The 25,208-nt window shown below is 38.8% G+C and overlaps 1 protein-coding gene across 26 annotated transcripts in view; it reads right to left on the bottom strand.

Annotated features, from left to right (window-relative positions):
* IMMP2L (inner mitochondrial membrane peptidase subunit 2) overlaps window positions 1-25,208 on the bottom strand; it is a 1,024,913-nt gene that overhangs the window by 913,258 nt on the left and 86,447 nt on the right. For 22 of the 26 annotated variants that reach the window (XM_064289809.1, XM_064289806.1, XM_064289808.1 and 19 more), the window contains one exon: window positions 4,693-4,829. In XM_064289809.1, the coding sequence (XP_064145879.1) occupies window positions 4,693-4,827 (135 nt within the window). In that variant the 5' untranslated portion in view covers window positions 4,828-4,829. Of the gene's footprint in view, window positions 1-4,692; window positions 4,830-22,443; window positions 22,473-25,208 lie in introns of those variants that run through there. The other 4 variants (XM_064289807.1, XM_023544546.2, XM_023544545.2 and 1 more) reach the window with 2 other exon arrangements.

Below are 25,208 nucleotides of genomic sequence, written 5' to 3'. Positions count from 1 at the left end.
CATATGTACTTAAAGTTATACTGGCTGTGGTAAATATATTTACTTTTCGTGATTATTCCTTCCCTCTCCACCTTTGCCAAGGCTTCCCTGTGGGTGGAATATACTTCCTAGTCATTGACTTTGGGTTAACTATATGACTTGCTTTGATCAATGAAATGTGGACAGAAGAGAAGTTCTGAAGTTCTGAACTGAGGCTTTAAAAGCCTCTTGTGTCCTGCTATCTCCCAGGAGGACAGCATACCCCAGGCAGCCGCGGCTCCTTCCTCAGGTCCCACAATGAGTAAGACCAAATGAGCGGCAGATTGAATGAACATGGAGTAGACTAAACTGAACCCACAGCCTAGAACCACTACAGCCAACCACAGATCCATAAGCAAAAAATAAACACCAGTTATGTAAACGACTGAAATCTTAGGGTTGTGTTTGTTGGTTGCCACAGTGAAAGTTAATAGAGAGGCCAACAATAAAAGAGTTCAAGATATTATTTTCTGATACCACTCTGTTCCAAATTAAGGCTTTCAGGCTCATTCTCCAAAACAGAGCACTAAACCAAAGAAGTTTTCATTTCTGGAAACACCAAGCATTGGCCAATCATTTACTTGACAGCTTGACAGCTTCTATATTAATCTCATTTGAAAATATATCCATCATCCAGGATTAATGACCATTTAACTTCCTCTCCTAAAGTTAAGGAAACTCTGGGGGCATAGTGGTTAACTTCTTTGGCTTTTAACCAAAGGGTTTGGCAGTTCAAATCCACCAGGCGCTCCTTGGAAACTCTATGGGGCAGTTCTACTCTGTCCTATAGGGTCGCTACGAATCAACTCGATGGCAATGGGTTCAGTTCACTAAAGTTAAAGTTCCTTGAAAGCAGAATCTGTGTCTGATCTACCACCCCCTCACTGCAACTAAAACAGTGTTTTGCACTTACTAACCATTTGATAAATAACTCTCTATTACAGCTCACAGTTAAACCACTGCTTTTCAGGGTTGTCCATATCCAAAATGTTATTCATTGTTGTCATATCCAAAAACGACATACTGAGTCACAAAATTACTTATATATTTGAAGTGACAGAAATGACTAAATATGATCTTTCTACCTGAGTAAAATGCAGGAGAACTAAAGTACTACGCAATAAATGATGCTCAAGGCTGTTATACCTTCAAAATGGTACACAGATCCTTTCAAGGAATATTGAGAGGTAGAATGAATGGCCAGATGGCACATCCCACCACTGCTGCACACAAACATACAGTAAAGATGTAGCAAGTCTTCAAGGGTACAATTCTATGACAGGTACCACAGAGGGGCCTATCAGCCCCTTTACTATAGCACTTTTCTGTCTTGAGTATTTTTATCATTGGTCCTCAGAGCCACTATCTCCTGTTTACTGTCCCAGTGGTCTAATTTTCTCCATTGTCCTCTATCACACAACTAATCTGTTACTTTCCTCTTCTCTATGCTTTCTTTCTAGATTCTTCCTTTCTCTGCCTTTCTTTCATACTTCCAAGCTTTGGTACAAAAAGGTATCATCATCCATCTAATGTATTCCTTCCTTTTACAACAAATCAACCAATTGCCATACGCCAGATGAAATTTTCAGGCCTCATAGCCAAGAATATCAGGTTGTATTCCTTGCAGGATACAGTGGGACTCCCAGAGGTCTCCATACCCTGTCAGCTACTTAAGTATTTGAATCATTAGAGAAATTTAAAGCTAAGAATTTATTCCATCTGTCCAAGAATTCTCCTGAATCCCATGGTCTAGACAAGTTCAGCTCATCAATGATGTATAGTAGTAGCAAAGTTGTCTCCAAATATGCTCAATTGCTTAATACCCAAATCTTATTATTGTCATTTTTGCACTTAAGTAATTTTGAGTTTGTGATAGCTAATAAAATTGTAAACAAAATTATGTATTACACTTAGTTAATCTATATTCATAAAATATAGACCCAACTGTAATTAATATATACTTTTCCTTTCTTTTACTCTGATAACAGCACCCCCTCACATCCTCTGTGAAATATCATGGGTACCTCCCACAGTTTCCACAGAACAATGTGATTCAAATAGATGAGATCATTTTCTTAAACACCACTCAGCCTAGCCACAGGATAGAGTTGTGCACCTGACTGAGGTTGGGCCAATCACACAGCACCCCGCCCAGCTGGCTACAGCTGATTTGTATATAGTTAAGGGCATACGATCCAAACTGAACCAATTATAGACCTTCCCCAAGATTTTTTAAACTAAAATTAAGGAAAAAGGGACAATCTCTCTCTGTGATGAAACTGGGCACCTTAAGGCATGAAACCTGCCAGCAGCCATGTACCCTGCCATGTGGACAAAGATAGTCTAAGAGAACTTAAGCCAAGATGCAGACAGAAGCAGATCTTAGAGAGATATAGAAGACTGAGCGCCCTTGGAAGCATTAAGGTGCCTGGTTCCAGTTGCCCTAGGGGCTGACACACTCCTGGTCTTCCCAGGAGTACAGAATAAGCCTTCCAATAAACTCCCACTTTTCACCTAAATTAATTCAAGCTGTTTTTCTGCAACTAGTGAAAAAAAAAAAATTCTACATTATATACCAAACGAATTCCATAGTAATCAATTTGACTCCTTGGGAGTAAAGCCCAGGAATACTGCACGAAATTCTAATTTACCTACAGCAAATCTGGTATCAATCCACAAACTGGAATTTAGGAATGACACATTTTTCTATGCCTTCTTCACTGGGAATTGCCTTGTTCTTTCATAAGACAGTCAATTTCTTATGAGCAAGAACAATATCTTATATATGTTTATAAATTTCCTTGGCTCTTAGCACATGTAATGAACACAGATGTTCAGTGAGAATGTGTTGGCTAAAAACATGAAGACTGGGATTCTATGACTGCTACATGGTCCTCCGAAATATTATCAAGTCCAAGGTAAGGAGGTTTTGTGTCTTGGAAAGGTCTTTCTCAGGACAGTGATACTTGTGTAGCAAGACAGCACAAACAGAATTAGAGAAAATCAATATTAACCTGATTGTTACCAAAAGATACATGCCATGGATGGATTCAAAGGGGTTCCAGAGACCAGAAGGGACTTGGGTGGCTGTAGAAAAGGTAGTTTTAATCTGAAATGAAGAATCCGACTCAAAAGCTCAGCAAAGATAATCTAGCTTTTCCCTAAGGATTGGTTCTAAAAGGAAGCTGCCAGGATTTCAAAAAGAGGCAGGAAAAATAAAACCCAGTCTGTGTTAAATGCATTAAACTGCATTAAGGAATAAGTCATATATCTATAAATCTCTCTTTCCATGTTTACTGCACCCCTGCAATAAAATATATTTGCACTCAGAATACGTGACCAGTTTGCCTTGGCCTGGTGGCCCACTATGGAGACAATCTGAGACACAATGGCTCAGGTCAGAATATCTTGGCCAAGAGAATTGGCCCTCACAATGCTCACATGTTGGAAATAGAAGTAAATATTCAGGCAGCCTTGCTATAGACCTTTAGCTTCACCCAAAGAACATGCACCCTAAGGACCTGCCGACCTTCCTTATCTCACTGACTACCAGAACTCAGAGAGAAGTCTAGTTCTCAATACGTCATTGCAATAAACAAAGTAAATCCATTCTAACTCTATTAAAGCCAATGTCAACACCCTTAACCAATTCTAAGACAGGAAAAGAAGGAAAAAAAAAACACTAAGCTGTTTATTCTCTATATAATTTTAAGCTCATAGAAACTCACATATTTGTTTTGTTTGCTTGCTTCACATACCTATTTAGCACAGTGCATGAACTTAATACGTGCTAATACAGTAATGGAAAAAACTGAATCATATTACAAAATCCAAATTCTCCTTAAATGTATAAACTTACTTAAGTATCTAGGTTTTAGACATCAACTTAGGACAATAAAAAAAAATATGTCCCCTAAATTACCCCAGAAGACTATTCACATGTAACTTTTGGAAAACTCCACTCCATAATTATTCCAATGTGAACTGTAGTTAATGTTTTCCATCAGCAACATGCTTACAGAACACACTAGAATATCTGGGATCAGTACTCCATTGACTGTTCTACACAGTAAAAGTATGTATCAACAGAGTTATTGAATTTGACCAAAACCCATTCAGCAAGAAAAAAAATTAATAGTTTGGTTTTGAAAGAATATTGAAATATGGAAACTTAATTGAAATATCTTCAAATTCCAGATTATATCCCACAGGAAAGGATGTCATCTTAATAAAATTTGCTTAGAATTTCCATTTAGTACTCTCAGAAAAAAAAACAAACTAGAGACAGAGAGCAATCTGATAATTATATTTATTCACCTTTTTTTTATTCTGATTATGGTGCCCTGGTGGCGTAGTGTTTAAGAACCTGGCTGCTAAGCAAAAGGTAGGGAATTCAAATCCACCAGCCACTCCTTGGAAACCCTCTGGGAAAGTTCTACCCTGTCCCACAGGGTCACTATGAGTAAGAATCGACTCAACGGCAACGAGGTTTTTTTTATACTAATTATAATGACTGTATTATAAGACCTTAAAAAAATAAATTTAGGAAGTTAAATTCCAGATCTTTTTAACTTTCAATTCCCATAGTGGAAATAATAAACAGAAATCTCACTTCTGATGCTTAGAAAACAAAGAAGTATGTGCTTTAAGGGACAAAATTGTATTAGCACATACCTGCATTGATGCTCCTTCCACTCTCGCGACGCAGGCGACTCTATCCAGGAAAGTCACTGCCACAGGTACGGCCACAAAGAAGCCTTTGCAAAAGGCCTTGAAGTATCTTCTTGCCCAGCCTTGAGACTGTGCCATATCTAAAAACACAAAGAAATCAAGTAGGAAACTAGCCTCAAGAAAAGTAAAAAATAAAGACACAAAAACAGTTCAAGATAAATAAGAGTTAAAGAACAGCAACCTCTTTTTTAATATATTTCACATTCATCCCTGTAGCCATTAGAATAAATTTGACTTAAAGTTCCAAAAGCAAAAGCATTAACTCAGCTTAATTCTGTTCAGCATCTCAAGTTTACTCGCTAACTTCAGTGGAAAATCGCTTCCTACAAAGCAATAATTAGGCAAAAAATAGCATTCCAAAAGTAAATCTTTCCCTGTTGCAAACTATCATGGTGGAGATGCTACTTAGACCCCCAATACCTGTTCTACTCTTCTATGGTAATAGAAGTTTTTGTTGGACATGGCTGCCCAGCTAAAGAATGTATTTTCTAGCCCCTTTGCAGCCAGGTATGATCATGTGACTAAGTTCTTCACATGATTTTTTCTTTTTTTTTTTGCAGCCAGGTATGATCATGTGACTAGGTTCTTCACAATGGTATACAAGCAGATATTATATATATAACTTCCAGTTTGCCCTTAAAAGGTGCATGCCCTCCTCTTTCTGTTCCCCATTTTATAGTAACTGGTAAAGATATGGTGGTAGGGGCAGGAGCAGCCAAACTGATACCCTAACTAATACAACAATGAAATCTATGCTAGATCAGGAAGAAATTCACTGCATGTAAATTTAGTACATATAATTACCAGCTCTCATTTAGTGCTGTGGCAATTGGAATAATTTTCAGAATTTCTAGGGATCAGGAGATTCTTTACTGTCTCATGCAATGAAAAAGAAAACAGTGAGAGATCAAGAGGGCTACCTTACTAGACCAAATGGAACCAAACACAATCCAAAAGAAGAACATCTCTCCTGGCTGGGAAAGCTAAATGATAAGTTTTTTTGCTGTTTTACTTAAATTCCATTGAAAGGAGTAGGCTGGAGGGGGGTATAGAAACCCCTTGATCACTCTCCCTCCTTAGGGTGTGAGACTAGGTCAGAGAAACTGAAAAGTTCCCTAACATAATCATCATGCTAGTTCAGCCCCAAACCCACACACCCAGAAGCCAATTCAGACCAAGTATCTGCCAGAAAGGCCATTATTTTGGCTTTTCTTTTTTAATTTTCTGAAAGTCACACTACCAATAAGAACATTGTTATGACCATACTTCTCATGGAAACAAAAAAAAAGCAATAAATAGATGAAAACATAGGAAGGAAAGGAAAAGGATTAAGAAATATATTCACAAAGAAAAAGAAGGAGGGAGGGGTGAAGGAAGGAAAAATAAGTGAACATAAAAAAGCAGAAAAACAATCAAATTCTATCCAGATACTCAGTTCTAAAGATTTCACCCAGTGAACTACACAATTTAAACCTGAAATGAGAAAAAAGAGGAACATGTGAAGAGAAGGTGTTACAGGAGTGCCTGAGTGCCACAAAAGGTTAAGCACTCAACTACTAGACAAAAGATTGGCGGTTCAAACCCACAGAGGTGCCTTGGAAGACAGGTCTGGCACTCTGCTTCTGAAAGGTCGCAGCCTTGAAAACCCTATGAAGTAGTTCTACTCTGCACACATGGGGTTGTCATGAGTCCAACACAAAGGAATACTTCTCATCAATGAAAAAGAGAGTGTTACTACCTATATGGCACATAAATTGTTGTAGTTATGGAACGACTTGCAAATGGTTTCATCCAAAAGACTCTACATCTCATCTTATTTTGAAAGAATTTTTCCTTGTGAAGACACATACAAGAGAACGTAACATGGTGATAAGGCAGTCACAGTATTCTCACCCTGACACAGTAAAAGAATTCTCCAGAACGATTAGTGTAGAACAATGGCTTTGAAACTTTTTGACCACGTCCCACATGAAGAAATATATATAGGAACCCAATACACATACCCACAAACTCACATATATACCTACATGCCTTTGCAGCAAACAAGAAGTCCTTGAAGCTTCACAAAACAATGTTTATCCTTACTATGTAAGTGGCAATAATTTTATTCTATTCTATTTCATTTTTTAAATGCTATTTTTAAATCACTAAAGTGATTTTTATGACCCATTAAAGGTATTTGAGTTGCAATTTGGTCTAAACTGATTTAAAAATATCCCAATCACTTATTCCCTTTTAAATCTTCAAAATATCACACGAAAAAGATGAATAATAACAACTTGAATTAGTTAATTCTCAACGACCTACTGTAGCTGACACCAGTGAGGGTTACGTGTATACACGGAAGCAGTAAAGACTAGTAAATCTTTTTATTTTTTTTACAGTTAAAAAAAAAAAATTTTTTTTTATCTGCATATATTTCATAAGTATAAAATTCACCCTACATCAGTAATCTAACTGAAACAAATGTAATTGCAGACTAATGTTGGAAAACAATTTAAGAACTTTTTTTCATTCAAAGTATTCTACCAATTATAATCTTAAAACATTTATTAGTTCATAATCTGGTGTCCAAGAAATGTTTTTAGCCCAAGATGTCAAACGCTTCTGTGAGCAGCTTCAGCTGCTGCTCTCCTGAAATCAGTAAACTTGTTTTAAATATTTCATTTCAATGTTACTCATACCCAGCCTTAACACGAGCCCTTTAGAGAACCTAATTTCTCTTCAACAATATCTTTCACCTACAGTCTAATGCATCTTTACTCATTCCTTTTATATCATCTTCACAAGGGATCTAATATTTTTTCAATAGACTGCTTTACAAAGGTCTCATTTATCATCTTCTACATGACTTGGTAAAAGAAAAATAACTTTGGCATATTTATCAGATCACTACTTTCAAGATACAAAAGTTGTATTTTCTTCAATGATAGATTTCATTAGCTCTGTCTCTCTGAAAACACTTCTAACTACAGCTTTCACAAGTCGAACATCTGTCTTACAGTAAATTTAAAAGTTCAATAACCTTTCAAATCTGTCCTCTTTAATGTTTCCCAAAATATAAACAAATAAATAAATCCAAAGATTCCAGGCTGTGAAATATCTAATCATTTATTAAGTGCTCCCATGTACACAGAAAAAAACAAAAAATCCAATTACTGCATAGAAGAGAAGGGAAATAGCTCTCAAGTAAATAATCAACTCTTCATTTACCAGGTCAATAGTCTCAAGTTTATTTAAGTGGTTCACACTTAAGATTAAGTCATATACAACTCCCAGATACTAAACTCCAGGGCCGTATTTCCCAAGCTTGCTTTGACCGAGGTGCTTAAAAATGTAGATTCACACCTCCACTTTCATTTTACTTGGATCCACAATCAACACCCACAGAAGCAGCAGTCAAGAAATCAAAAGATGCATTGCATTGGGCAAATCTGCTGCAAAAGACCTCTTTAAAGTGTTGAAAAGCAAAGATGTCACCTTGAGGACTAAGGTGCGCCTGACCCAAGCCATGACGTTTTCAATCACCTCATATATGTGTGAGAGCTAGACAATGAATAAAGAAGACCAAAGAACTGACACCTTTGAACTATGGTGTTGACAAAGAATATTGAATACACCATGGACTGCCAAATGAATGAACAAATCTGTCTTAGACTAAGTACAACCAGAATGCTCCTTAGAAGCAAGGATGGTGAGACTATGTCTCACATACTTTGGACACGTTACCAGGAGGAAGCAGTGTCTGGAGAAGGACATCATGCTTGGTAAAGTACAGGGTCAGTAAAAAAGAGGAAGACCCTCAATGAGATGGATTGACACAGTGCCTACAACAATGGGCACAAGCATAGCAACAATTGTGAGGATAATGAAGGACTGGGCAGTGTTTCGTTCTGTTGTGCACAGAGTCGCTATGAGTCAGAATTGACTCCCACGGCACCTAACAACACCACCTCCACTTAGACCTCCAAAATCAAACATTCCAGGTGATTCCTCTAATCAGACAAGTGTAGAAAATACTGATATTTGGGTGCGCAAAGGTCAGATGTTTACTGACTCTCTCAGGCTTACTACTTTCATCAAATGAGAACAGAATAAAAAGTTAGGAAAGAACTATCAACTTTGAGCATCTTCTCACACCCACCCTTAGTCTGCCTCCTTAGTAGATTAAGAAAGTTTCTGAAGAACAAACTTTGTATGGAAAATAAATACCATTTCCAAATTGTGCTTTCTAACCTCTGCCTGGTTCCACCAGAAAGTGATTTCCAGGAGACTCTCTGCCCCACTGGGGCAGTTCCATCATCTACCCACTTACCTATCCACTCATTCATTCTCACAACTAATACTTACTAAGGATTTTCTCCATACAGGGCACTGGGGATACAGACAACAGTGAGCAAATGCAGCCCCATGGAGTTTTAAAATCCACTATGGAATGACAAGGGTCAGTCAGATAATCACACAGCAAGAATAAAGAAGAGAGAAAAATTGGCCAAAAATAATGAAGGGGGAAATGTAGTGGGTTTAGGCATAAAGTAAGTCATAGTCTGGCAAAGATACCAATGAAAAAGTCAACACTGGCAGCACTGAGGAAGATAAGTGTTCTCTATCTTGACCCAAAACAGTTTATTTGATAGAGATAACTGCAACTCTCTGTCAGGAAACTGATGAGCAACTGGACAGTAAGATAAGTGAAAATTGACATTGAATTTTAAGTCAGGAATATTTGAAAAGCAAATGAACTTCAAGGGCATGCTCTAGTATATAAGTAGTATAAAGAGAAACTCATAACCCAACTGCCATAAAGTCCATTCTGATTCATGGCAACCCTATGTGCGTTAGAATAGAACTGTGCTCCATATGGTCTTCAAGGCTTTTAGAAACAGATTGCCAGACCTTTCTTCTGAGGTACCTGTAGGTGGGTTTGAACTCCCAACCTTTCAGTTAGCTGTCAAGTGCTTAACCATTTGTACGATCCACGGGCTAAAGTAAACAGAAAACACCTTCACCAAAAAAAAAAAAGTTGAGTATACAAATCCATAGAGGCTTCCTGACTTTTTGGTAATGACTCTTTCACCTTGCAAACGTCATGCATTTATGCCCATCCTGCCCTCTGCCTCAGAGGAAGAGAAGCTCTCCCCCCACCCAGGTGAGTCAAGTGGGGCTCTGCAGAGGCACAATGGCATCAGCAAAGAGGGAAAGAGGGGGAAGTTAGTGAGTCTAACAGACCTTAATCATAAGATTTTGAAAGTGATTTCATCTCAGTAAGTCACAGTTATCTGTGAAACTTCGTAGGGTTTCTGGAGGTTCCAAATGTCAATAGGTACTTCTTTTAAGTAAGCATATATATGAAGAAAAACATAAATCACCCATAAAACTAGAGTCTGAATGCATCATACATAAAGTACAGACATGCCTCAGAGATACTGCAGGTTCAGTCCCAGACCACTACATAAAGAAAAATAGCAATAAAGTAAATCACATGAATTTTTTGGTTTCCCAGTGCATATAAAAGTTATTTTTACATTATACTGTAGTCTATTAAGTCTGCAATAGCATTAATGTTTTTAAAAAAAAACGTTAATTAAAAAACACTTCATTCCTAGAAAATGTTCTACATTCTACTTTGGTGAGTAGCATCTGGAGTCTTAAAAGCCTTTAAGCAGCCATCTAAGATACTCCACTGGTCTCACCCCATCAGGAGCAAGGGAGAGTGATGAAAACTAAAGACACAAGGGAAATATTGGTCCAGTGGACTAAAGGAACACAACTACCATGGCCTCTACCAGACAGAGTTCAGTACAACCAGATGGAGCCTGGCTACCACCACTAACTGCTCTGACAGGGATCACAATAGAGGGTCCCAGACAGAGTTGGAGAAACAGGCAGAGCAAAATGCTAACTCACAAAATAAGACCAGGCTTACTGGCCTGGCAGAGACTGGAGAAACCCCGCGAGTACAGACCCTGGACACTCTTTTAGCTCAGTAATGAAGTCACTCCTAAAGTTCGCCCTTCAGCCAAAGATTAGATGGGCTGACCAAACGAAACGAGACTAAACGGGCACACTAGCCCAAGGGCAAGGACTAGAAGGCAGGAGGGGACAGGAAAGGTGGTAATAGGGAACCCAAGGTCAAGAAGGGGAGAGTGTTGACATGTCGTGGGGCTAGGAACCAACGTCATAAAACAATACGTGTACTAACTGTTTAAGGAAAAGTTGGTTTGATCTGTACACCATCATCTGAAGTCCAATAAAAACATAAATAAAATAAAGCTAGAAACATTAAAGTTATCAATTTAAAAGAAAAACTATCCAAACCACTAGAGCTTTCTCCACATCAGCAACAAGGCTGTTCCGCCTTCTTCTCATTCATGTATTCACTGGAGTAGCACTATTTATTTCCTCCAAGAACTTTTCCTTTGCATTCACAACTTCGCTGTTTACCACAAAAGTCCTAGTTTTCAGCCTATGTCGGCTTTTGACATGCCTTCTTCACTAAGCTTAATCATTTTTAGCTTTTGATTTAAAGTGAGAGATGTGTGACTCTTCCTTTCACTTGAACACTTACAGGCCACTGTAGGGTTATTAAAAGGCCTAATTTCGATAATATTCTTCCTCAGGGAATAGGGAGGCCCGAGGAAAGGAAGAGAGACGGGGGCAATGACAGCCAGTTGGTGAAGCAGTCAGAACACATACGACATTTGTCAATTAAGTGTGCCGTATTATGTAGGTGCAGTTTGTAGCCGCCCCAAAATAATTACAATAGTGACATCAAAGATCAATGATCACAGATCACCATAACAGATGCAATAATAAGGAAAAAGCCTAAAATATTTTGAGAATTAACAAAATGTGACGCAGAGACACAAAGTGACCATATGCTATTGGAAAAATGGTACCAACAGGCTTACTTGATGCAGGGTTGTCACAAACCTTCAATTTATTAAAAAAAAAAAAAATGCAATATCTGAGCTCAATACAGTGAACTGCAATAAAATGAGGTATGCCTGTATTAGAGAACAATGACTAGCTCATTAAATAAAAGGTAATTTCCTCAGATAAAAGCATTAGCCATGTCTAAAGAAGAGAACTGTCAATAACAAATCAAAAACAGATTACGGATATCTCTCAGTTTGTCGTGCACACGTCTGTCAGTTTGTCGTACTGTGGGAGCTTGCGTGTTGCTGTTATGCTGGAAGCTATGCCACCAGTATTCAGATACCAGCACCGTAACCCATGGAGGACAGGTTTCAGCTGAGCTTCCAGGCTAAGACAGACTAGGAAGAAAGACCTGGCAGTCTACTTCTGAAAAGCATTAGCCAGTGAAAACCTTATGAAGAGCAGCGGAACACTGTCTGATACAGTGCTGGAAGATGAGTCCCCCAGGTTGGAAGGCACTCAAAAGATGACTGGGGAAGAGCTGCCTCCTCAAAGTAGAGTCGACCTTAATGACATGGATGGAGTAAAGCTTTCAGGACCTTCATTTCCTTATGTGCAACAACTCAAAAAGAGAAGAAACAGCTGCAAACATCCATTAATAATCGGAACCTGGAATGTACGAAGTATGAATCTAGGAAAATTGGAAATCGTCAAAAATGAAATGGAACACGTAAACATCGATATCCTAGGCGTTAGGGAGCTGAAATGGACTGGTATTGGCCATTTTGAATTGGACAATCATATAGTCTACTATGTTTGGAATGACAACTTGAAGAGGAATGGTGTTGCATTCATCGTCAAAAAGAACATTTCAAAATCTGTCCTGAAGTACAATGCTGTCAGTGATAGGATAATATCCATACACCTACAAGGAAGACCAGTTAATACCACTATTATTCAAATTTATGCACCAAACACTAGGGCCAAAGATGAAGAAATAGAAGATTTTTATCAGCTGCTGCAGTCTGAAATTGATGAAACATGCAATCAAGATGCATTGATAATTACTGGCGATTGGAATTCAAAAGTTGGGAACAAAGAAGAAGGATCAGTAGTTGGAAAATATGGCCTTGGTGATAGAAACAATGCTGGAAATCGAATGATAGGATTTTGCAAGACCAACAATTTCCTCATTGCAAATACCTTCTTTAACCAACATAAACGGCGACTATACACATGGACCTTGCCAGATGGAACACACAGAAATCAAATTGACTATATCTGTGGAAAGAGACGATGGAAAAGCTCAATATCATCAGTCAGAACAAGGCCAGGGGCCGACTGTGGAACAGACCATCAATTGCTCATATGCAAATCAGAGCAAGTCCACAAGAGCCAAAATATGACCTTGAGTATATCCCACCTGAATTTAGAGATCATCTCAAGAACAGATATGATGCATTGAACACTAATAACCCTACGGTCATTAGTCCAGACGAGTTGTGGAATGACATCAAGGACATCATCCATGCAGAAAGCAAGAGGTCACTGAAAAGACAGGAAAGAAAGAAAAGACCAAGGTGGATGTCAGAGGAGACTCTGAAAATTGCTCTTGAGCGTAGAGCAGCTAAAGCAAAAGGAAGAATTGATGAAGTAAAAGAACTGAACAGAAGATTTCAAAGGGCCTCTCGAGAAGACAAAGTGAAGTATTATAATGACATGTGCAAAGAGCTGGAGATGGAAAACCAAAAGGGAAGAACACACTCGGCGCTTCTCAAGCTTAAAGAACTGAAGAAAAAATTCAAGCCTCAAATTGCAATAGTGAAGGGTTCCATGGGGAAAATATTAAACGACGCAGGAAGCATCAAAAGAAGACGGAAGGAATACACAGAGTCATTATACCAAAAAGAATTAGTCAATATTCAACCATTTCAAAAGGTGGCATATGATCAGGAACCAATGGTACTAGAGGAAGAAGTCCAAGCTGCTCTGAAGGCATTGGTGAATAACAAGGCTCCAGGAACTGATGGAACATCAACTGAGATGTTTCAACAAACAGATGCAGCGCTGGAGGTGCTCACTTGTCTCTGCCAAGAAACATGGAAGACAGCTTCCTGGCCAACTGACTGGAAGAGATACATATTTATGCCTATTCCCAAGAAAGGTGATCCAACCAAATGTGGAAATTATAGAACAATATCATTAATATCACATCTAAGCAAAATTTTGCTGAAGATCATTCAAAAACAGCTGCATCAGTTTATCGACAGGGAACTGCCAGAAATTCAGGCTGGTTTCAGAAGAGGACGTGGAACCAGGGATATCATTGCTGATGTCACATGGATCCTGGCTGAAAGCAGAGAATACCAGAAGAATGTTCACCTGTGTTTTCTTGACTATGCAAAGGCATTCGACTGTGTGGATCATAACAAACTATGGATAACACTACGAAGAATGGGAATTCCAGAACACCTAATTTTGCTCATGAGGAACCTTTACATAGATCAAGAGGCAGTTGTTCGGACAGAACAAGGGGATACTGATTGGCTTAAAGTCAGGAACGGTGTGCGGCAGGGTTGTATTCTTTCACCATACCTATTAAATCTGTATGCTGAACAAATAATCCAAGAAGCGGGACTATATGAAGAAGAATGGGGCATCAGGATTGGAGGAAGACTCATTAACAACCTGCGTTATGCAGATGACACAACCTTGCTTGCTGAAAGTGAAGAGGACTTGAAGCACTTACTAATGAAGATCAAAGAGCACAGCCTGCAGTATGGACTGCACCTCAACATAAAGAAGACAAAAATCCTCACAACCGGACCAATGAGCAACATCATGATAAATGGAGAAAAGATTGAAGTTGTCAAGGATTTCATTTTACTTGGATCCACAATCAACAGCCATGGAAGCAGCAGTTAAGAAATCAAAAGATGCATTGCATTGGACAAATCTGCTGCAAAGGACCTCTTCAAAGTGTTGAAGAGCAAAGATGTCACCCTGAAGACTAAGATGCGCCTGACCCAAGCCATGGTATTTTCAATCACATCAGGTACATGTGAAAGCTGGACAATGAATAAGGAAGACTGAAGAAGAGTTGACACCTTTGAATTGTGGTGTTAGCGAAGAATATTGAATATGCCATGGACTGCCAAAAGAACGAACAAATCTGTCTTGGAAGAAGTGTGGCCAGAATGCTCCTTAGAGGCAAGGATGGCGAGACTGCATCTTACATACTATGGACATGTTATCAGGAGGGATCAGTCCCTGGAGAAGGACATCATGCTTGGCAGAGTACAGGGTCAGCGGGAAACAGGAAGACCCTCAACGAGGTGGATTGACACAGTGGCTGCAACAATGAGCTCAAGCATAACAATGATTGTAAGGATGGCTCCAGACAGGGCAGTGTTTTGTTCTGTTGTGGATAGGGTTGCTATGAGTAGGAACCGACTCGACGGCACCTAACAACATTACATACAATTAAACCAAGGTCAAACAATAAAGCCCATCTCTTAGGTGATGTGGTTGTTGTTAGGTGCCATTGAGTCAGTTCCAACTAACAGCAACCCTATGTACAACAGAATGAAACACTGCTGGGTCCTGCGTCATCCTCACAATCACTGTTATGCTTGAGACCATTGTTGCAGTCACTGTGATAGGTGACAGAATACCTAATAAGTAGAATGATAGTTTTGTTCTGCTTTGAAATTAATCCTGTTCTAAGATTTGACTGGTTAGGCACAAGCCCAATAATTAATCTCAACCAACTACAAGAATTACAGATTGTAATTACAATCTGTAATTCTTGTAGTCTCTGCATGGTGCAAATGATTAATACACTCAGCTGCTAATTGAAAGGTTGTAAGTTCAGGTCTACCTAGGGGTGCATTGGAAGAAAGGCCTGGTGATCTACTGGCAAAAAATCAGTCACTGAAAACCTCACGTCACACAGTTCTACTGTGACAAACATGGGGTTACCATGACCCAGAATCAACTTGACAGCAACTGCTTTTGATCTGGTATGGATCATCCAATCAGTGTTCAGCACTTTCTTAGGTGTTTTGAGAATTTTTTTTTAAGGCAGAATACAAGAAAATACATGATTAAATGCCAGAATTGACCACAGGGATAAACTATATAATAGTCATTGAGAAAAAAATCAAAAGAGAGAAAATTAAGGGCTGGAGATTCAAGAAAAAAATTCATGACAAGAAAGGCTGTAATTCTAGATCTTAAAAAGAAATTACTAGAATCCAGGTGCTGAGTATAAGAATGTTCACTATAATTCTTCCAACTTTTCTATATGTTTAAAAAAAAAATTATAATAAGATGTTGGAAATAAAAGAACAAACTATATTTGGTAAATCAGGCAACAGGAAGCTATGGCTATGGGATCTAGAGTGTAAATGGCCTACTCAAGAAGTGGGATGTATATTAATAAAGGTGAAAAATGAGGCTGTATTTAATATTAATTTTTTGCTTTGTTTTATTATTTACTTACTAATATGTAAATCTTCATGGCTCCAATATTCTTTTGAAACCACATAAAACAAAATCCATAGCACCACATTCGGCCTCACCAAGAGCTTGCTCAGGCCACTCTAATCCTATAAATTGTTTAAAAAAAAAAAAAACTTTTTTTTTTTTTTCTTTTAGCTCCATATAGACACCATATAACAGCATTTACAATTAAGGCCCAATCTCAAATTTCAGTTATTAAAATGTCATCAATTCTGTAAAAATAGTATGCCACAAAATTAACAGAACAAAGAATAGTTTTTTATACAATGAGAAAAATACTATTAAATGATAACCATTAGCAAGGAGAAGCTTGGTAAGCTTTAAAATCTAATAACCACAAAATCTGGATTTCATCACTGCACTCTCTGTATTTTTTTCCAATTTAAAAGAAAGCCATAAAAATACTGTCATTTAGTAGAAACTAAAGGTAATATGGATTTTAAGCTTACAATGTGGCAACTTAAACACATGTGTAAATGAAAGAGATCAGGTACTTACCCACAACTCAAACAAAGCAATTAGAGGACTTTGGACTATTCCACCATAAGCCTATTTATTCCTAAAGCAATAATATTTTGAATTGGTAAGAGAACATATTTCCAGTATAGGGAATACTTACTGAATAGCTAAAAAGAAAATGCTTCATTATTTAGCATTTGGGCTGTGTGTGAAATTGGTCTGAAAACTGAGACTCTACAAAAGGATCAAGCATACTTTTCAAAAAAATCTCAAAAATCCTCTGAAAATAAAAACTAAGAAATAGAAGTGAGACAGGAGAAATAAGAAAATAATGATAACATTCAGAACGTAAAAAAGGAGGGGCACAAAATAAACAAGAATATTAGACAGTGAGCATCAGGCAATAACACGAGTTATGGGCATACATCGCTGGAAACACAACGTAACATACAGTGTTTGAAGCACGGTTCTCTGGAGCATCAGCTTTACTGCACCTTACCTGCCTACTATCTAACACTGTTTCACTCATTTCTCTTAGTTACTTTTCAAACCAATCCTATTTCTGCTCTATTTTAAAATGGTACAAACATCTCATTAGGGTCTGACAGTAGGTGGAATAGGCAATTTTTTTAAGGAAACCAATTTCAGGGTCTCGTGAAGATCCTATCCTGACCCCTACCCTTTATCCCTCAAATACACTAGTTTTTCTTTTGCTTTTTTTTTTTTTAACCAAAATACAAATGCCTATGTCGTTGATAGCTACCATCGAGTCGATTCCCACTCATGATGACCCCATGTGTGCAGAGTAGAACGGCTCCATAGGGTTTTGAAGGCTGTGACCTTTTGGAAGCAGATCACCAGACTTGTCTTCCAAGGTGCTTCTGGGTGGGCTGAAACCACCAACCTTCTGGCTAGTAAGTAGTTAAGTGCTTAACCATTTGCACCACCCAGGGACTCCTACAAATAAGAAGATACACCAACTCAAATGCGTATCAAAAGATAAGGACCAACATCATGGATTTTTCTTTGATGAAGGTTGGGGATGAGGACTAGGAAGGTTTTTCAAAATAACCAAGGCCACTGGATCCTATAAAGGCAGCCAAATTCTTAACCATGCACTACCAGGGTCCCAAAGATGGGAAGGGAAGATTACAAAAACATAGGACTAGGGAGTACCATTTCACCAACAAATTTACGGTCTACCCAGGGACTGTTACCCCTCTTTACAGAACAATAAATGCAAAAGCTGGAAACACGGTTTCACTCAGCAGGTAATCACATTAAGGCTCTGATTACTTCGTCAAAAATAAACCCTGTTCAGTCTTTGGTCAGCAGTTTTGGAAGGCTGCCCACAGCCCTTCTGTGGCACCTGCAATTCCACGGGGAGTGCAAACAGGAACGGCACAGGCTCAGTACTGGATAAAGATGCAGGCCCACGAGGTAAAAAAAAGCTTACACAATCTAAGGTGAAAGCAATGACAACCAACTCATGCGGAATGAGCGGCTGTGATCCTTACACACACACACTCACACACACACACACACACACACACACACACAAACTTGGTAAAATCGCGTCAAAGGCCAGGCTAGCAACATAAGTTTTGCTTATGTTAAAAAAAAAAAAGCAGCCAAGAGGGCACAGTACAAAAAAGCTCACACTGTGCAGCCTGGAGACTAAGACAGATGGAGCACGCTGCTCTCTGGACTCTAGTGTCTCGTGCACAAAAGTTCAGGGATTATAATGAGCCTCTACTGAGTATTACGGCATATGGAGCAGAGATGGTTAGATTGCTACCTACACATAAATGCCTCATTTTGATTTTGCATATTTGCCTATTTAGTAGGAGATACTCTGTAAGAAGCCTGTGAAAATTCATCAGCACGCAATGCAATACTATGTACCTGCCAATCAGGGCATTAAAAATTATTCATGGAAGCATAAAGCAATGTGAAACCATAAAAAATTCTCTAAGCAGGCATCCGCAATGACATAGAATGACCCCTCAAGCATGAGAAGTTAAGGAAGTCAAGCAACTTAAAACGTCACCAGATTATTATCAATTATTATCAATATCTAATACATTTTGTATATATATATAAGATGTAATATTTTGTATAACTGGTTTTAGATACTTGACCAGTATATTCCCATAAAACCCAAAGGCTGTCATATCTAGTACAGCATAGCATTATATGAAATTCCTTCAGTTTGATATGCCTCCTTAAATGGCTCACTATATTAAATGGGTTGTATACTTCCACCATAATTATTCAATCTATATGCTAAGCAAATAATAAGAGAAGCTGGACTATATGAAAAAGAACAGGGCATCAGGATTGAAAAAAGACTAACAACCTGTGTTAGACTGAAGTCAAGAATTTTGTTTTACTGGATTCACAATCAACAACCACGGAAGCAGCAGTCGACATCAAAAGACGCGTTGCACTGGGCAAATCTGCTGCAAAAGATCTCTTTAAAATATGAAAAGCAAAGATGTCACTTTAAGGACTAAGGTATGCCTGGCCCAAGCCGTGGTATTTTCTATCGCCTCACATATATGTGAAAGCGGACAATGAATAAGGAAGACTGAAGAAGAATTGATGCCTTTGAATTGTGGTGTTGGCGAAGGGTGCTGAATATACCACAGACTGTCAGAAGAACAAAAAAAATGTCTTGGAAGAAGTACAGCCAGAATGCTCCTCAGAAGCAAGGATGGCGAGACTATGTCTCACACACTTTGCACATGTTATCAGGAGGGATCAGTCCCTGGAGGACATCACACTTGGTGAAGTACAGGGTCAGTGAAAAAGAGGAAGACCATCAATGAGATGGACTGGCAGAGTGGCTGCAACAACGGGATTAAGCAGAGCAACAGTTGTGAGGATGGCGCAGGACCGGGCAGGGTTTCGTCCTGTGGTACACAGGGTTGCTATGAGTCGGAACAGACTCAACAGCACCTAACAACAACATATTAAACAGTGTGATATAAATACAGAAGTAAACAAATACAAGCATCAGGCAAAATGAAGCCATGATAGTTTTAAAATACATCTGCAAATTCCTTAACACAACTCCCTTCAAAATGTAGAGCTTACTGCCCTTCCCCTTAAGTGTAGGCTGGACTTTGTGACTTGCTTCTAACAGAATATGGCATAAGTGATACTGTATGACTTCTGAGGCAAGTTATAAAAAGGATAGCGTCCCCTAGCATGCTCACACCCATTCACCCTCTTCCTCCCCTCTTCCTTTCACCCTCTCCCTCTCCCTGTCTCTTTTCCCCCCTCTATCCCTATCAGATCTCACCTCCTTCAAGGCAGCCAGCCTCCATACCCTTAGGACAAACAACCCTAGGACAGCCCAGGCGTGGAGAGGAACTGAGTAGCCAGAGCTCACTTGACAGTCACGATTCACCATCAAAGCACATCCTCCAGCCTCAGTTCCCCCATCTTATCACTGTGGCTCAGGCAGAAATCTTGACTTCAACCTCATGGGACGCCCTGAATCAGAACTATGGAGCCAAGCTGCTCCTGGATTTCTGACCCTTGGAAATTGTGAGATAAATGTTTTAAGCCATTTAGTTCTGTACTGTAAAAATAACTAATACAATAGTAAACCCAGAGACCAACCCAAAGACACAGAGAAACTTAGTATATGATAAAGTTGACATTCACATGGGTTAAACCAAACCAGCTGCTGTCAAGTTGATTTCAACTCATGGTGACACCATATGTTTCAGAGTAGAACCGTGATCCATAGGGTTTTCAATGGCTGATTTGGGGGAAGTAGATCATTAGGACTTCCTTCTGAAGCACCTCTGGGTGGACTCTATCCTCCAACCTTTTGGTTAACAGCCAAGCACATTAACCATTTGTACTACCCAGGGACTCCTACTCTGGGTTAAATCAAAAACCAAACCAAACTCACTGCAGTCAAGTTGATTGTGACTCACAGCAGCCCTACAGGACAGAGTAGAACTGCCCCATAGGATTTCCAAGGCTATAATCTTTATAGAAGCAGACTGTTACATCTTGCTCCCGTGGAATAGCTGGTGGGTTCGAACCACAGACCTTTCAGTTAGCAGCCAAGTGCTTAACCACTACGCCACCACAGCTCCTTCTCTGGATGAAGGGAGATACAAATATATAAGAGGAAAGACAAAAAAGAACCCTGTAAGGACCTAGAAGCAAAGACATCCCAGCAAGAATGAGCAAATCTAGCACCCAAATCTTAGGTCCTAATGCCATTCCCCATTATAAGGATCCAGGGCTCTTGAGAGAAAGAGGTGATTCCACCGCTGAGGCAGGGCAAGTGTAAGATGGGCCTGAAACATCTTGTTATTCCATTGTCATGGATTAAATTGTGTCCACCAAAGCTGTGTGTGTCACCTTGGCTAAGCCATGATTCCCAGTATTGTGTGACTGTCCACCATTTTGTCATCTGATATGATTTTCCCACGTGTTGTAAATTCTATCTCTATAATGTTAATGAGGCAGGACTGAATCTACAAGGCTACGTTCTGTCTTGAGTCAACGTCTTTTGAGATATAAAAGAGAGAAGTGTGCAGAAAGACCAAGAAACAAGAGCCAGGAGAATAGCTCATCCTCTGGACCTGGGGTCCCTGAGCTGAGAAGATCCTTGACCAGGGAAGATTGATGACAAGGACCTTCCCCCACACCCAAAAGAGAGCAAAAGCCTTCCCCTGGGGCTGGTACCCTGAATTTGGACTTCTAGCCTTCTAGACTGTAAGAGAATAAATTTATCTTTGCTAAAGCCATCCACTTGTATTTCTGTTATAGCCGCATTAGATAACTAAGATATTCATCAAGTAATAAAATGTACAAAAAAATTATGGAAGCAGGTCAAAAGGACACAGGAGGCTACTTCAAGGGGTTCCCACTGGGTAAATATGGGACAATTTGATCACCTAAATAATTAGGGTCAAAATGATTATAAATCATTGAAAAACAGCTTTGATTTTGCTTATATTCAGAAATTGGGCAATATTTTAGGAAAGGGTTTTAACTTTAAAAGATAAATTAGGTAGTACTAATTTAATTTAGTTTCCAGTGGTGGTGGCAATTTAATTTAGGAGCTTTGGTGGAGCAGTGGTTAAGCATTCAGCTGCTAACCAAAAGGTTGGCAGTTCAAACCCACCAACTGCTCAGCGGGAACAAAATGTGGCAGTCTGCTTCCGTAAAGATTATAGCCTTGGAAACCTTGTGGGGTAGTTCTACTCTGTCCTATAGGGTCACTATGAGTCAGAATCGATTCTACAGCAATGAGTTTGGTTCGGTTTTTTTTAATTTAATTTAGTATAAGCAATTACTACCATGAAAGGATTTTGTAAATTAAGTTTAATAAAATGCAAAATATTATTTTTAAAAAGGTTCCCTCGTGATTATTCTCAGATATATGTTAAAAACAAAGTTTCGCTGAAGGGATACGTAAACTTTTAAATTCATAAATTATCCTTCACTAATTTCCAAAGCATAATTGTTAGCTGAGGTAAATAGTTTTCTGCTGTTCTATGATTATCATACCCGCATATTCAACTATTAAATAAACTTGGGATCAAGTAGTAAAATGGACGTTTGTGAATTTGAAGACTACTTAAGATGCATAATGCTTCATTAATTAACATTAGTACTAGTATACAATGGTTAGACACTTGCAGGTTTGTTATGAAATGTCTGAAGTTGAAATTATCTGAGCCTAAAGGACATGTTGGGAGTAGCAGAGAAGAGATTAGGAAAAAAGTTACTGAATTAACATATCTTCCTTCAATATATCCTCTTTTTATTTTACATCAGTAAACATTTATTGAGTACCTGCTATGTGTCAGGCATCATCGAAGCATCTGTAAATAAAAGAAGACATATCTGTGTTTCTATAAAAACATTAAATGTTAAGCATTGTTCTTTTGAATTACTCTAGCCTTATGATAAGGTGGACCATAAAAATAAAATGAAGAAAGATTTTATAAAGAAGACAACCAGAGATGTTATGGAAATACAAGCTATATAGTATTCTATACTCTTATGTTTCCACACTCAGAGAATGGCTCTATCATCCAAACAGCCGCCCAAGGTCAGTATGTCAGTCAGTCAAAGCACCCTCTCCTGAAAAAATACAAGTCATCGTAACTTCCTCCTGCTTGAAACACTTCCATAACCCCATTTCCTATAGCATAGTATCAAGCTCCTTGTTTTAGCATACAAAGCTAAATATGGTCCCTTGTCTCAACTATTCTACTCTTTCATGAACACATCATGCTCCAGCCAAACCCAGCTATGTGAAATTTCTAGAATGTGCTGTGCTTTTACTCGTCTCTTATCTTCTGCCCCTTATACATGCTCTCCCTTCTGCCTGTATCTCTTTTCACCCTTAATTTTTTTTTTTTTTTGTTTTTTTTTTGGGCCAACTCTTATTTATCCTACATGTCACTCTACACCTGAATGTCCATGCTGACTCTCCAAGTCTGGATTAAATGCCACTCCTACACATTCCCATAAAAGCCTGCCTACACCTCCCAGACAGCATTTATCACTCCTGATATTTTATCCTTACTCTCAACAGGCTGGGAGTTCTGTCAGGGCCAAGATCATGTCTCTCTTGTTCACTGTCATATCCCAGTGCCTTGCATTTAATTGTACAATGTTTCAAGAACATTGATAAATCACTTTCTGAGAAGTCATTGCTTTGGTAAACTAATCTCAGAACTTCCTGTCCATACAGACTACCTATAGCATATTCAGAACCTACAGATCTTGTGGATACACAGATTGAGAGAGAGTCATAACGGCCCAACCACTGGTCACACACCGTGAAAGGGAGAAAGAGCGTGAGAGAGTTTTAGTTAGCAGTTGGAGATATTTATAGAAAAAGTGGTTAAAGAAATTATATATATACACACATATGTAGCTGCTGTTACACACATAGGTTAACATGCGTAATGTGACTACAGTTATATATGTGTGTACACATAAAACATGTTATCCTTGAACATCAGGAAGCTGATTTGGGGAGTTTTTTTCCTCCAGAAAAATCACAGAATAGCACTCATGCCCAAAGGCAGTAAAGATGGATAAAAAAAAAAAAAAAAAAAAGATGGGTAACAAGGATCAATTAATTTTTCATCACCCATTCAACTTTGTAAAGCATTTTATAAAGCATTAAGAATTCCTTTTCAATTAACAGCTTATTTTTAAGAAGTGTTTAGCTCATTTTTCCTGAAAAGCAATGTTTTTCAATCTGTGCACCATGGTATCCTAAGGATTCCATGGAGGCTCAGGGCCAAGGGGAACAAGCACGAAGCGAGTAGACAGCTCTGGGCCCAGATCCCCTGCTTCAATCAAAGCTACTCTGCTTTTATTGGCTGTTGTTTTTTTTTAAATAACAGAATTCCAAGCAAGATTTTCTTTGAAGAAGGGCCCACTACATTGAAATAAGAAAAGAAAAAGGTTAAAAATCATTGCTTTAAAGAATCAGCGGTGGGTTGAGGCTTGTGCTATATACTGCAAGCCCTAATGCCTTTCATATTTCTTGGTTAGACTAAATTCTTTTCTGTCAGGTTTATAGGCCCTTATTTGTGCTAAAATGAGAAATACCATTTGAATGCAAAAATATCTGGGTAGAGAGAAAACATGGGTTTTGGTAAGTATGTTCATTCTCTGATGTAGCTGTTTCTAAATTTATCTTATTATATTTAACAGTATTATTTTTCTACCAATCTTCAAGTTAATGATTCATAACAGAATACCAAAATCATCTAATTGAACAACCGAAAAGACCACTATAAGTCCAGCTGCTGCTATGCTTTATATGTTGTTGTTGTTAGGTATCGTCAAGTTGGTTCCAACCCACAGCAACCTATCTACAACAGAATGAAACACTGCCAGGTCCTGTGCCATCCATGCTTTGTATAAACCAAACCAAACCCAGTGCTGTCGAGTTGATTTCAACTCATAGGCAAATAGACCGTCTCACTTTAATAGTTCCTTAGTAAAAAGATAAACCCTGGTGGCATAGTGGTTAAACGCTACGGCTGCTAACCAAAAGGTCGACACTTTGAATCTGCCAGGTGCTCCTTGGAAACCCTACAAGGCAGCTCTGCTCTGTCCTATAGGGTCACTATGAGTCAGAATCTACTCGACGGCAGTAGGTTTGGTTTTTTGGTTTAGTAAAAGGATTACCTTAGCTGGAAAAATCCACCAAACTCACATTTAACTAGCGATTTTAGCTATTTTGACAATAAGGTAACAGAAAGGTATAACTAAAACCAGAGAGTGCGCCATCGTGCAACATTCACAAGACCCCAAAACAAAAAACCAAACCCACTGTCATCAAGTCAATTCTGACTCATAGCGACCCTATAGGACAGGGTAGAACCGCCCCATAGAGTTTCCAAAGAACGCCTGGTGGATTCGAACTGCAGACCTTTTGGTTAGCAGCCATAGCTCTTAACCACTACGCCACCAGGGTTTCCTTCACAAGACGAGCAGGGAAAACACTATCTGCTGGCAAACACAGTTGGGAATGATAAGGAGATACAGAATTCTCCCAGACAGAAACCTTCAGCTGTCCTATGCACAAC

Source organism: Loxodonta africana, chromosome 8 (assembly GCF_030014295.1).
Source record: "Loxodonta africana isolate mLoxAfr1 chromosome 8, mLoxAfr1.hap2, whole genome shotgun sequence".
Taxonomy (NCBI): Eukaryota; Metazoa; Chordata; class Mammalia; order Proboscidea; family Elephantidae; genus Loxodonta; species Loxodonta africana.
The sequence above is the reverse complement of the archived record's forward strand: the minus strand, read 5'-3'. Positions and strand labels throughout refer to the sequence as shown.